We start from the raw sequence: 15,503 nt of genomic DNA on the forward strand, positions 1-15,503 counted from the left end.
AATAGAACAGTCCATTTGGAGGGTGATTCCCCCACAATATGGATTTAAAATGTAATCACTTTCTTTCTTGTGGTTAATAACTCTTCTAAACAATCTAGTTTTTTTTTCTATAAAATCATTCAGCGACAGATGTTGCGTATAGCTAAAGCCCCACCACTGCCCTTACTTGCCTTCTCCCCTTTCCATAAAACTCTCCTAAAAAAGGAGGAGGACTATGTCTTGTAACATGGCCACTCAATAAAGCTGCTATTATATTTTAACTTCTGTGTCGTCTTCACTCTGATATTAACCCGTGAACGTAACATGGTAGCAGCAGTGTTTATGGAGTTAATAACATCCAAGGAGACCGGCAAATCATCAAAGAACGTGTAAGCAGTATCACTTTTGGTTTTAACTTCTGCAATGTTTTTTTTTTATCGGTCGGTCGCTTCAATCAATGGCTTCCCTTCGCCTTGTGGTCTCTGCTAATCTCTGCAGTCTGTTATTGTTATGATCGTTATTGACTGGTCTGCACCATAAACCATGAGAAATTCAGGTTGCCCTTTTGGAGAACTGCTTGGCCAATGACGCCATGAAAACATACCAGGGCATGCAGTTTGACACCCCAGAGACGGAGCACACTGTAGAAGACATGCTACAAGCACTGGAGGAGTATTCCGTCGGAATTCTCAATGAAACCTATGAGAGATTTGCGTTCTGTCAGAGGAAACAGGGTGAGGGAGAGGCTTTCGACAAATTCTACAACGATTTAAGAGTTCTGTCGAAGACATGTAATTTTTGTACCTGATGCAGTGACTCACTTCTGCGGGACCAGATTGTAGCTACTGAAGATACGCACCTTACCCTACAGAAGAGTGTTGACATATGCAGAGCGGCTGAAATGGCCTCAACCCACAATCAAGGAATGGGACTGGATACAGCCCAGGTGATGAGGGTATGTGAAGGCAGTCAAATGAAGGAACCCGTCTCCAAAAGAGAATGCCTATTCTGCAGCTATGCACACGTGCCAAAGTGCAACAGATGCCCAGCCCATGGCAAATAGTGCCATGCATGCAATGAGAAGGGACATTTCGAATCCAAGTGTCCCAACAAAGACAGAATGACACGAAAACAGAGATAGAGCACACGAATGTATGAAAGCAAGAGACGTATTGCACCCCCACCACGAGTACACCAACTTAATGCATCCTCAACAGAGGAGGATGAAGAATACATCCACTGGGTGAATGCGATAAAACCCAAAAAGACAAAACAGGCAAAAGAAGCCAAGTTCCTTCTGAACAAAAAAGTTGTTTTCCAGATTGACACAGGGGCATCCATTAATACCTTCTCTGAAAGGTTTGCATAGAGGATGCAACCATACAATGTGGAATGGGTCTTTGATGAAGATACTTGGTGTATGCCAAAGAAAGATAAGAAACCCCAAAATGCAGCAAACCTACTGTTTTTTGTTTTTTTTTACACAGTGATCACCGCTTATCAAGGCCCGGAAGCCACTCAGGGATAAGGGTTATTGCAAGTACATTACGTTAGTGTGGAGATTTGATGAAGTGTTTACTTAAGGGGGCGGTTCATTAGGAATTTGTTAACGTTGGACTTGAAGACATCCAAGTTGTAGTTCGGTGGGAAGCAGGCAGACGGAACAGAGTTCCAGAGGCATGCAGTGTAATTTGTAGTGTTTAGGGATGGAGATGATTGCCAGTCACTGCTTGGTCTGCGGGCGAGCGTACAAATGGGCCTTGTGGAGACAAAGCAGAAGAACTTTTACCGTGTCGCAGAAGTCAACATATAGGAAAACTACAAGGAAGTGTTCGATGATCAACTGGGCAAGCTGCCGGGTGTAGCCACTCTCCAGCTCAAGCCAGACACAATACCAACCATAATGCCCAATCAGAGAGTACCTATAGCTATACGCTCTGAACTGAAGAAGAAGTTAAGTCAACTAACCACATTAGGAGTGATCAGACCAGTAGATAAACCCACTCCGTGGGTTAGCCAACTTGTCATAACAAGAAAAAAAACGGGACAATGAGAATATGCTTGGATCCTCATGAGCTCAACAAAGCACTCATGCGAGAGCACTACACCATACCAATTCTCGAGGACGTCCTTCATGACATGAGAGATGCAAAAATATTTACAAAAGTGGACTTCTCATCAGGATATTGGCACGTTGAGCTCGATGGTGCATCCAGTGACTTGACCACTTTTCAGACATGCTTCGGCCGATATTGCTGGCGTCGATTACCATTTGGCCTGAACTCCTCAGCAGAGATATTCCAAAGAAAGCTGAATGAACAATTCTAAGACATGCCTGGAGTTGTTATCATTATAGATGACTTGGTAATCTATGGCAAAGACCAAGAAGAACATGACAGACGGCCCCACAAACTACTCCAGAAATGCCAAACAATAGGAGTTAAACTCAACCCAGAAAAACTGGAGACCGGACTAGACGCAATCACTTCCATGGGGCATCGCATCATTAAAGATGGCATTGGAGTCGACCCAGAAAAAGTAAGGGCTATCACTGACATGCCAGCACCAGGAAACATTGGAGTTCTCCGCAGATTCCTAGGTATGGCGAACTACATAGGGAAATTTATTCCAAATCTTGCAACAGTGACAAAACCCCTCCAGAACCTCACTTAAAAAGATGTCCCGTGGTCATGGTCAGATTCCCAACAAGCAGCTTTCGACATTATCAAAGAAGCAATCGCGAACTCACCCGTTCTTACATACTATGACCCCCACAAGGAGCTGATTCTCGAGAATGATGCATGTGAGTATGGATTAGGATCAGCACTAATACAGGTTGACAAATCAATTGCATTTGCAAGTAGATCACTATCAGATACCAAACAAAGATATGCACAAATTGAGAAGGAGATGCTGGCAGTTGTATACGGCCTAGAGAAATTTCACCATTACACACATGGAAGAGAAGTAGTAGTTTTGACTGACCACAAGCCGCTTGTCTGAATCAGCAAAAAGCCCTTATCAAAGGTACCAAAACGGCTACAGAACTTACTGCTACAGGCTCAGCAATACTGCTACACACTACGATATAAGCCAGGGAAAGATATCCCATTAACAGATACGCTGTCACGAGCACCAACACACAAGCCAGAGTTGGAAGAAATAATGTCAGTGAATAATCTGACAATGCAGCTGATACAAGACCACAGGCTCACAGAGATTCGCCAAAAGACAGTTGAGGACTCCAACATGAGAGCACTGGCAGAAGTAATCGCTAAGGAGTGGCTGCATAATAAGGAAAGCTTACCCAACTCTATCAAACTGTTCTTTGATTACAGAGATGAACTCACGGTACAAGATGGACTAATACTTTAAGGACAGAGAATAGTCATACCGCATGCTATGCAAAGTGAGATGAAACAAAAAACACATGCCGGCCACCTCGGCATAAATACATGTCTGCGAAGAGCGAGGGACCTCATATTTTGGCCAGGAATGTCTAAAGAGATTAGACAATACACCTGTGCAACCTATGCAGGTCGCCAGCCAGCAGAAGCACAGATCATAGCACCAGTGCCAGAAAGACCTTGGCAACAAGTAGCAGCAGACCTCCTATCATGGGGAGGGAACAACTATCTGATCACAGTAGACAGACATAGCAATTTCTTTGAAATTGACAAACTGGATACGCCCACATCAGAAGCCATGATTGAATGCATGAAAGCGCATTTTGCACGCCATGGAATTCCAGAGGTGCTGACATCCGACAATGGTCCTCAATTTTCATCTTATGCATTCCGAAGGTTTGCAAGTAAATGGCTATTCATCCACGAGACAATATCGCCAGGCAACAGCCCAGCAAATGGTGCTGCCGAAGCAGCAGTAAAAATCACCAAACACCTCTTCCAGAAATGCAAAGCGTCAGGAGAAGATCCATTCCTGGGACTGTTGAACCTACGCAATGCACCAACTGAAGGACTAAGCACCAGCCCAGCACAAAGACTCCAGCTGTCGAATTAAAGCTGAAGCCCCGTTACCCACATTCAACTTATGAAGCATGGAAGAAACAGGAGAGAAGGATTAGGCACCATAAGACGGGAGAAGAGCTAAAAGGCCTCAACGTGGGTGATAATGTTCAAGTCCAACCACACAGTCCTTACACAAGAGAGTGGAGGGAAGCAACGGTCCGAAAATGAAGGTCCTATGAAGTGGAAGCAAGAGATGGACAGCAATACCGCTGAAACAGGCGATTCCTTCGCAAAACACCTGAGTCAAAACATTCCTTCCCAGGACACCATCAAGCAACACACACAGCTGATGATCACCCTCAATCCCAAATACAGCCTGACAATCCCATATTACAAAAAGAAAGGAGTACACAGGAAAATGAACCGACTGAAGAAAGCATTTGTGAAAGGAATGACAGCCAACAGCTGACCACGTGCTCAGGACGCCTTATTCAAAAACCTGCACACTACAACGAATGAACAATTCACCCTCCCCGATGTTGCCATTCAAAATCATATCCCTACCCCTTCCCCCTTAGAAGAAAACAAAATGATCAAAAACCCTCCCTGACGGGGGGGGGGGAGATGTTGCTTACATCGAAACCCCCACCACTGCCCTCACTTGCCCTCTCCCCTTTCTATAGAACTCTCCTAAAAAAGGAGGAGGACTATGTCTTGTAACATAACCGCTCAATAAAGCTGCTATTATATTTTAACTTCTGTGTCGTCTTCACTCTGATACTAACCCGTGAACGTAACAGCAGACACACATATTTGAATAATAATAAAAAATTAACTATTAAAGTTAAGTCCTTTGGAATAACCTTTGTTACCTGTCTCTTCATGACAGTTTTTAAATACATTCATTTAATTCAATAATAATAAAAAATAACTGTATTAAAATTAAGTCCCTTTAGACAACCTTGGTTATTTGTCTTAATGGCCGTTTTAAATTTTCGCATAATTTAATAAAAAAGTAATGAATATCCATTACTTTTTCCTCCTTTGCTTGGCAGTGTGTTAGAAATTTAACAATTACATCATGCCTCCCATTGTATTGTTTTGAGCCAATCAGATCGGCAATTGTATTTACTGCAAAGCGTTTCGCTTTTGCACACTTTTTGTATTTTGCCGTTTCTTTTCAGTTTCTTCAGACAAACTGTACAGAAAATAAACATGTTTATTTTATCCAGCAATTGAGTTTTGTTTCCTTCTTTCCATTCGTTTCATTATTTTCTTTTCTAGCGAGTTAGGATATTTATATCCTGGCCCGCAACACACTCATCAAAAAGAAAAATGTCCAGTCTGGGGTACCACATGTTCAGCTTATGGGAAAAAAGAACCATTGAAGGCAATGAAGGCACAAGAAGATTCACCCAAGTCCGAATGACACAGAATCATAAACAACTTTCTTTTCTGAGACTTATAGGGCTAGTCCGGGGTTGGGTCTTCTAGTAATGACGTTCTTGGAATAAAACATTCTCCAATGTCTATCTTCTTCCTTTGTTGTAAAGACGTCATGATTTCTTCTCTTTCAAGAACAAGTAATCTCATCTTTCAACGGTAAGACTATTTATTTCATCTCCACATTAATCATAAAGAGATAAACCTTGTTTATCACAACGTCGTCACATTACCATGTGTTGAACGACGTATCCTACACTTGCTGATTTGTTTGGGAAATTCCTGCTTGTTTTTTGAAAATTTGCGATATTTTGTCAATTGGAGATTCGAAAGTCTTCACTGGACTTTAAAACAGTTGGAAATCAAGACAGTTTGTGACCTTTAACTAAAAGCAATGATATCTACTCAATTGGTATGTCAGAAGTACTTGTAGGGTACTAAAAATTAGAGGACACCGGGGAGGAGTAATCTGCCCCTGCTCTAAGGCTGGTTGGTTTTTCCCTTTGGTCACGGGCAGACGTGTTGCCTTTTCCCTGTCAAGAAGAGGAGAACCTTCGTTCCACCACGAGGTGAGCTCTGAGAACTTTTTCCACCAGTCGGTGAGTCTTATCGAACTGTCGCTATTGTATTGTGTTTTATTGTTGTTTAAATGTTTGTCAGTGTATAATAAATGTGTAAACGTAATTGGGCAATTGTGTTTATTCATATATTTTTTGTTTAGTTAAAACAAACAAATTGGTGACTCCGAGAAAATATATATGTACACGCACATACATAATAATAAGTTCTGTTTAAAAAAAAGTAAAATAATATTTTTATGAACAATAAGAAAAAGCTAGGATGTAAATTTTATTTCTAGAATTCTAATTATTATTCCCTAAATAAAAATTCGTAGGGTAGCGTAATTAAGATAGCAACACGATTTTTCTCCTATTCTTTACATATTTTTGTCGATAGAATAAGGATAGAACTAGGGTTTTGTTTTAATCGTGCACAACAAAAGCAACAAGTTTTTTTTTTTTTTCGAAACTAAATTATTCCTTATAGGAAAATTTCGTTCCTGAAACGGCTGTCGGTATTCCTGTCAAATTCGGCGCCTGATGCAGGATTGGCTGATATGGGCGAGTACATTGCGTTCTGTCTCTGTGCCCCCTTACCCTCCGTGTTGTATTATTACTATTCCTTTCTTTCCATGCTCTGCTGCTAGACTGTTGTAGTTTCCAGTGCGGTAAAATAAATAAATAAATATATATATTTTTTTAATGGCGACAACTTGTAACGTTAATGTCTGGTTAGTTCGCGACGACCCTGCTTTGTTTTTTGCTCAACTCGATTTATTTTTCAAACAAAAATCGATTGACAACCAGGCAGAGAAATTGTGTTACGTCGCATCCATTTTACCTCAGGATACAATTACTGAGGTAAGAGAGTTAATAATCTCTCCACCTACAGAAAAGCCGTACGATGTACTTAAGGAGAGAGTCACGACTGCTGTGACTGTTTCCACACATAAGCGTATTTCGCAGTTGTTGGAACAACAGACCCTGGGAGATAGCAAGCCGTCCCAATTTCTAAAACGGTTACAAAAATTAGCTGAAGGTGCGATGGATAAAAGCATCGTTAACATATTTTCCTCCAACGGATCCCGACAGAGTATAAGGTGGCTATCGCTGCTCAGGACGAGTCCACGCCGGTGGAACAACTCGCCATCATAGCAGATCACATTGCAGACATATTATCCACACAATCGTCTGCAGTATCCAGCGTGAAGACCTCTGGAAGAGACGAGCTTCTGGAAAAATTAATGGCGGGCCAAAAACGGTTGGAAGCCCGTATGGACAGAATGGCGGAAGACTATCATTAAAACAGAAGCAGGGACATGGCAGCAAAGGAGGTCGCAGCCAGTCCCGGGAATGCAAACAAGAAGCACAAGAGATTTGGTGAAAATGCCAACTCTCGTATTCCACCTTACAATTATAAGGGGCAGGGAAAAGCCTAAACCGACAGACGAGAGCGGCATCAACTGTCGGTGCATCCTGCTCTGGCCGCCTACTTTATGTTGTAGATAAAAATACAGGCATCTCGTTTTTGGTGGACAGTGGGGCACAAGTTTCCCTTATCCCAGCAACATCAGTGGACAAAACGTCTCCTCCCTGTAAATTTACACTGCGAGCTGTAAACGGTTCGATAATACGGACTTATGGGGAGAGGTGCATGGACCTTAACTTGGGTTTACACAGATCGTTTATCCACGTTTTGATAGTGGCTGACGTAAGCAGTGCTATACTGGGTACTGACTTTCTGCAAGCATTTGGCCTGGTAGTAGATGTCAGGCCAGTGTCTCCGAGATCCAAGCACACAACTTGTAGCATGTGGGGTGGTGGAGACTGGCACACCATTGTCCACAGGTAGCACATGCAGACCAGGACGAAGCCTTCCTGAGTCTGTTGAAGGAATATCCTTCAATATCGGTCCCCTCCTTTCATAAGGAAGTGTTACCACACACTGTAACTCATTACATTGAGACAAAAGGCCCACCCGTCCATTGTAAAGCCAGACGTTTAACACCTGAAAAAATAAAGGCTGCAAAAGCAGAATTTCAGCAGATGATGCAGTTTGGCATAGTTCGTCCTTCAAATAGCGAATGAGCCTCGCCTCTTCATCTTGTTAGTAAGGGTCCAAATGCATGGTGGGCATGTGGGGACTACCGAGCTTTAAATTGTGCTACGAAACCGGATAGGTACCCAGTACCACATATCCAAGATATAACAGCAGTGGCCGAGAATAATAGGGTCTTTACTAAATTAGACCTTATTCGGGCATACCACCAGATCCCTATGGAGCCTGAACATATTCCCAAAACGGCAATTACCACACCGTTTGGAATGTTTGAATTTTTTCGTGTTCCATTTGGTTTACGCAACGCAGCTCAAACGTTCCAGCGTTTTATAGACCAGGTTCTACAAGACTTGCCATTTGTGTGTACATACATAGATGACGTCCTCATTGCTAGCAGGAATAGGCAGGAACACATAGATCATGTGCAACAAGTATTCGATCGCCTGAACCAATATGGTGTTGTTTTAAATCCATTGAAATGTACTTTTGGTCAATCCGAGGTTATATTTTTGGGGCACCATATTTCTGAGAAGGGAATTTCCCCATCCCCAGAGACAGTCAAGTCCATCCGAGATTTCCCTATCCCTGCTACAATGAGACAGTTGTGGCAATTTTTTAGGATTAGTTAACTTCTATCGTAGGTTTCTCCCTCATGTTGCCCAAGTACTTTTGCCATTGACAGGTATGCTGATAAATGTGAAGAACTGTAACATTACACTATCGGAGGAAGCAATAGCAGCATTCAACAAAGTAAAGGCCATGTTAGAAGACACCGCAAAGCTGTCCCACATTCAACCCGATAGTGAACTTTGCCTGGCAGTAGATGCATCTGCAACTGGAATTTGAGCGGTCCTACAGCAAAAATGTAATGGGAACTGGCGACCTATTTCTTTCTTCTCCAGGAAATTGACTGATGCAGAAACACGCTATAGCACATTTTCCAGAGAGTTGTTGGCCTCGTTTTCCGCAATAAGACATTATCGGCAGCTCCTAGAGGGACAGCCATTCTACTTGGTGACTGACCACAAGCCTCTATTAGGCGCTCTGCAATCCTCCTCAGACAAATACTCTCCCCGAGAAGTTCGTCAGTTAGACTATATCCTACAGTTTACATCGGATGTCAGACATGTGAAGGGAGCTGACAATATACCAGCAGATACACTGCCATGAGGAATAAACTCCTTCACATTGGGACCTTCCGTCGAGGCCAACACCTTAGCTATGGAGCAAGAAAAAGACGAGCACCTGCAGAAGCTTCTGCAGAATAATGGAACATCACTGCAGCTGGTGAAAATGGCACATCCCAACAGCCCTAGAAAAATAGTGTGTGATATCAGCACTAACAAACTGCGCCCATATGTTCCAGCATCCTTAAGGAAAGACATATTCAATGCGGTACACGGGTTATCACACTCAGGGGCCAATGCGTCGATACGTTTGATGACAGACAGGTATGTCTGGCCGAGGATGAAAGCAGACGTGTGAGAATGGACAAAGAAGTGCATGCAGTGTCAAAAGGCCAAGGTCGGTCGACACACACGTGCGCCACTAGGCACATTTCCAGTACCTGATGAGAGGTTCAAGCACATACACCTCGACATCACCGGTCCATTCCCGACATGTGAAGGCCAATGCTATCTTTTGACATGTGTCGACAGATTTTCAAGGTGGTTTGAAGCCTTACCAATGCCGGATATGACAGCATACACAACAGCCAGAACTTTCCTCGCTGGATGGGTAGCAAGATTTGGTGTCCTGGAAAATGTGACAACTGACAGAGGTAGACAGTTTGAGTCCGAACTGTTACATAAACTCTCAGGACTTTTGGGCACCCGAAGTATACACACGACAGCATACCATCCACAAGCAAACGGAGCAGTCGAATATCTACATCGCAGCCTAAAGGCCTCTTTACGCGCAGTGCTTACCAGCAATACAAAGTGGTTAGAACACCTTCCTCTAATTTTGCTGGGTTTGTGCACAGCAGTGAAGAAGGATATGAATTGCTCAGCAGCAGAAGCGCTGTATGGTACCACACTACGCCTGCCAGCACAATACTTTTGTGATACGCCAAATAAAGTTTGGGACCCTGCATCATTTGTTGATAGACTGACAAGAATCATGGCCAAAATGGCATATTCTCCATCCGGAATAAACAAGTGCGCTAACATATATGTGCCAAATGCACTAGAGACATGCACACATGTGTTTGTTTGCGATACAGCTAGGTCACATACCCTGCAACCACCGTACCGCGGACCTTTTAAAGTCAACAAGAAAAACAAGAAGTATTTCAGCGTCCTCATTAAGGACGAAGAACAAAATATCTCAGTTGACTGGTTGAAACCCGCAACACTCGAGGATGCATATTTAGAAGTAGATCCCTCACAAAGGATGCCAGTCGAAGTGACATTGAAAAAACGCCCTTATAAAATAACACGTTCAGGCAGACAGGTAAAATGGCCTGCCCATTTAAGAGACGTTGTCTCTTCATAAAAAAAAACAAAAAAAGACAATCCTCTCACAACATTCAATTAAAAGTACTCCGTATTTTTTTTGGGGGGGGGAGGAGTGTTGTAAGGGACTAAAAATTAGAGGGCACCGGGGAGGAGTAATCTGCCCCTGCTCTAAGGCTGGTTGGTTTTTCCCTTTGGTCACGGGCAGGCATGTTGCCTTTTCCCTTTTAAGAAGAGGAGAACCTTCGTTCCACCACGAGGTGAGCTCTGAGAACTTTTTCCACCAGTCGGTGAGTCTGTAGTGAGCTGCTACTACTACGAGACTAGGCTGTATTCTCACCTTAGTTCTCTCTTTCTCCCTACTCTTTTCTCTTTTCCTTCCTTTCTTCTTATACGTCATCAGAGGTTCCAGCCAATGAAAAGCGAGAATGGTTTATGTGGGACATTCGAGTGAAGGAAATGTACTCACTTCCACGGCGACTAGAGACAGAACACACGCCTCACTCCTCAGCTCCCGTTAGGTAGCCAAGAGGAGCATTGAACATTAATACAGACTTTACAAAATGCACTGTCTTTCTTTGTAACCCGAGTTTCGGGAAAACACACATATATATTGGATATATAAAACCTCATGAACTCATAACAAAGTCGTGTTACACGTCCTCATTTTTATAAGAAGACAATGTCTTCTTTTGCCAGTATTTCTTTCTATTTCAGCACTCCAGTTCTCCCTGTTATCGGAGGTGCCGCGAAGTGAGAGCCTACCGAAATGGTGACCTCTAATTAGTTCCCCTGTTAATGTATGGTAATAATGCCATAATATGGTGAACCCCGTGCGCGTATATACACGCAATCTTCAAGAAAAACCCAGGAGAACGGGACGGAGTGAAAAAAGAAATTTAAAAGAAAAAAAAAAAAAAGAAAGAAAAAAACGAATTTTCGAGGACAACAGTAAAACCATACAAAAATAAGGTATATATGAATCCGCTTCCTAAGAAATGCCAGTCATATATATGTATATATGTATATTGCTATTTTTGTGAAACGGTTTTACACTAAAGAAAAAAAAAAGTAATTTTACGTGATTTTCATCACATAAATTGCTAAATTAGAACCAGGTCTAAAAACTATTCTCCGACGAAAGCGGCCCGAGCAGTTAAAACAGATTCACAAACGGCGTGCTGACACACACACACACATACAAAAACTTTCTTTGAAAGGCACGTGCATGACAACATACGCCATCTTTGGAACACAAGTGGTAAATTTCACCAGACGAACTCTTTTTTTCCCCCTGAAGAACATTTACTATATATATATACATATACGTATATATATATATAACAAAAAACTAATGATAATCAATCCCTGTAACGGCTGAATTTAACCTCTGGTGAGTACGTTTTTCTCTCTCTCTTCTTTCTATCACACCTTTTCCCCTTTTCCCCAGCAATTTCCTTTAGTCGCCATTACAAGTAAATAAAAAAGAAGAAATAATATTAACTGATAGTAGCTAATAACTATAGTAGTAGTAATAATATTATTAATAATAATAATAACAATAATAATAATGGATGCACAGCAAGTTAGTATTAAACCTCCACAATTCATGGAGACTAGTGTAAACGGTTGATTTTCTATATTAGAAGCGCAGTTTCATCTCCGACACGTGACGACCGACGATACAAAGTTTTACACAGTCATTAGCGCGTTGCCACCGGACGTAGTGACATTTATTCCCCCAGCAATCTTACAGTCACTTAATTACGCTAAATTAAAGGAGTCGGTGTTATCTGCCTATGAAAAGACCAGACCCGAACTCCTGGAGAAGTTGATGAGGACCACTACATTATCTGGTCGTCCATCGTTATACCTCCAGGAGATGGTGACGGTCGCGAATAGGATAGGAGCGAGTGAAGAGATAGTGCGCCACAAGTTTATACGTGTGCTTCCGAAGCAAATAGCACCAGTAGTAGCAGCCCACACCGAGATGCCGTTAATGGAATTGGGTCGACTGTCCGACAATTTGATGCCGTTGATAGAGAATACGTCAGTATTCCAGGCGGTTAGAAGTCATGCTCAGGCAAACGATTATAGTACCACCAGACACGCTTTTGAAAACATCCCGGCCGGTTTACGTCCATATCGATAGAAACAGTGACCGAAGATGTGTAGAGCACATATTTATTTTGCAGAAGAGGCTCGCACATGTAAGCCCTGGTGTAAGTGGCTAAAGAAGAAGAGCAGTATACAAATGCTACCTAATTCGCGCCCCTCCTTCCCTGCCCCAAGTGACTCGGAAAACTAGACAGGCGGACTGCGTTTGCTTCAGTGGTCCCGCCGTTATTACAAGTCTCTGCCAAGATAGGAGCAGCTAAATTTAATTTTATTATAGATACAGGGGCCAGTGTTTGTTTCCATTTTGCCACGCTCCGTAGTAAATGGAGTTACCCTGGAGCCAACCCCTGTGCATATCTCAACCGCTAACGGGGAGAGTATAAAATGCTATGGTCAAACGAACTTAGAAATAAAAATTCCACGTTTGAGAAGATCTTTCCAATGGAGTTTTGTGATCGCAGATGTCACTAACCCTTTGCTAGGATTCCATTTCTTGAACAAATTTCACATCATAGTGGATTGCAAAAATCGATCCATCCGTGATAACGTAACGGAGCATGAGATTACAGTGAATGCAGTCACAGGAACCGATGCGGTAATAATTAATAAAATCGACCTAGCGGATTATATTACCGAGGTAATAAGTAAATATGATAATGTACTTTCACCACATAGCGGCACAAACAAAGACTATGGTGGAGTGTATCACAGGATTGATACAGGCAGCCGGGTACCAGTCTTTGCTAAAGCCAGACAACTTTCCGGCCCTAAATTAGACGCAGCGCAGGCGGAATTTAAAAAGTTATTAAATACTGGAGTTATCCAGCCTTCCAGTAGCGAGTGGGCAACCCCGTTGCATTTAGTAAAGAAGGCGGATGGTTCGTATCGAGCTTGCGGTGATTTCCGTGCACTAAATAGCATTACGAAAACAGACCGCTATCCAATACCAAATATAAATTCGTTCTGCATGCAGTTAGCTAGCAAACAGTATTTTTCTAAAATAGATTTAACCTCAGCGTATCATCAAATTAAGGTACACCCTGACGATGTGCCTAAAACAGCAGTCGTGACACCTTTTGGCTTGTTTGAGTTTAATTACATGCCATTTGGTTTAAAGAATGCTGCGGCTACATTTCAGCGTTTTATGGACAAGATATTTTTCAAGTTAGACTGCTTATTTATATACCTAGATGACATATTAGTCTTTAGCGATAGCAAACAACAACACAAGGAAGACTTAGATAGAGTATTTAGAATCCTTAGCGATAACAATTTAAAGATTTCCTTAGATAAGTGTGTATTTGGAGTACCAGAGTTAGACTTTTTTAGGCTTCCACGTAAACAAAGAAGGTTTATTGCCTACTTCAAGGAAAATTAAAGAGTTGGAAAATTTTCCAGTCCCTAAGGACTCAAAAAGCTTATGCAGATTTCTGGGGATGACAGGTTTTTACCGTAAGTTAGTCCCTTATTATGCATCCGTAGTTTTACCGTTAACTGAACGAATGAGGTTAGATCCGGAAGCAAAGACCAAGCTTAATGAGGAAGAAACTCACGCTTTCAAAGCAATAGTAAGCAAGTTGTCTGAATTAACGGCGTTAGTTCATCCACAGTCTTCAACTACGGAGTACCACCTAGTTACGGATGCTAGCCAATTTGCTGCGGGTGCTGCACTGCACCAGTTGGTAGATAAGAAACCAGTACCTATAGGTTTCTTTTCCAAAAAATTTTCCCAAGCCCAAACTAAGTATTCCACGTTTGACAGAGAGCTACTGGCAGCTTATCTTTCAGTGATACATTTCCGCCACCTCATAGAAGGTCGCCACGTGACATTATTCACTGATCATAAGCCTCGGTGTGGAGCATATTACAGTCAGACATCAGCAAAGACAGATCGACAACAACGACACTTGTCAGTACTTGCCGAATATATTGCTGACATGGAGTATAATAAAGGAGCCGAGAATATAGTTGCAGACTGCATGTCTCGGCCTGCATTAGCTGTGCAGATAGATGCATGCGATTTGGCTGAAATAGCAAAGGCACAAAGAGGTGATGACGAGATAAAGTCATCTCTGATTTAAAAGAATATTGTGTGTCAAAGGAAATCGGCTCAGTCCTGTGCGATATTTCGACGAAGTACCCCAGACCGTTTATCCCAAAAGAACTTCGTCAGGCTATTTTCAACAGTTTACATAGCTTAGCGCATCCTGGTACGGGAGCGTCTATTAAACTGGTTAAGTCCAGATACTTTTGGCCCAGCTTAGATAGAACAATTAAGCAATTCTGTGCAGAATGCGTAGAGTGTCAGCAAGCAAAAGTTCACAGACACACAAAGTCTGTGGTCCAAGAATTCGAGTTATCATCTGTACGTTTCCAGACGGTACATATTGATATTGTTGGTCCCTTGCCCTTAACGCGCAATGAGTCTGACCCTTACCTAAGCCCTTACAAATACTTGCTTACCTGCATCGACCGTGCAACTCGCTGGATTGAAGTACAGCCTATGACTGAAATAACTGCATAGTCGGTAGCAGAGGCATTTATCAATGCATGGATATCCAGATTTGGAGTCCCACTGCATGTGGTCACTGACAGAGTTAGTCAGTTTGAGAGCGAGTTGTTCCAGGAATTAGCCAAGGTAATAGGTTTTTACCGATTGAGGACAACTTTGTATCACCCTCAAAGTAACGGGATGATCGAAAGAGCACACCGTACTCTTAAAGCAGCTATAATAGCTCGCAAAGAATCATGGATGAAAGCCATACCGGTGATTCTACTTGGTATACGTAGCACCCCTAACGAATCAGGTTTTTCCCCTTTTACATCTGTTACTGGAGCTCCGATATTGATTCGTCAGCAGGGTATACACAAACGGAGAGCAGGAGAGACTCCAGTTAATAATAAGTACATACGTAATTTG

The 15,503-nt window shown here is 42.3% G+C and overlaps 1 protein-coding gene across 1 annotated transcript; it reads left to right on the forward strand.

The window, feature by feature from the left end:
* The first annotated feature begins 9,695 nt into the window (after positions 1-9,695).
* LOC145280178 (uncharacterized) lies at positions 9,696-10,505 on the forward strand. Its single transcript, XM_080131941.1, has one exon. The coding sequence runs from the start codon at positions 9,696-9,698 to the stop codon at positions 10,503-10,505; it is 810 nt and encodes a 269-aa protein (XP_079988067.1).
* Positions 10,506-15,503: the final 4,998 nt, after the last annotated feature.

This window comes from Euprymna scolopes, chromosome 7 (genome assembly GCF_053919585.1).
Source record: "Euprymna scolopes isolate OS-2025 chromosome 7, ASM5391958v1, whole genome shotgun sequence".
NCBI lineage: Eukaryota > Metazoa > Mollusca > Cephalopoda > Sepiida > Sepiolidae > Euprymna > Euprymna scolopes.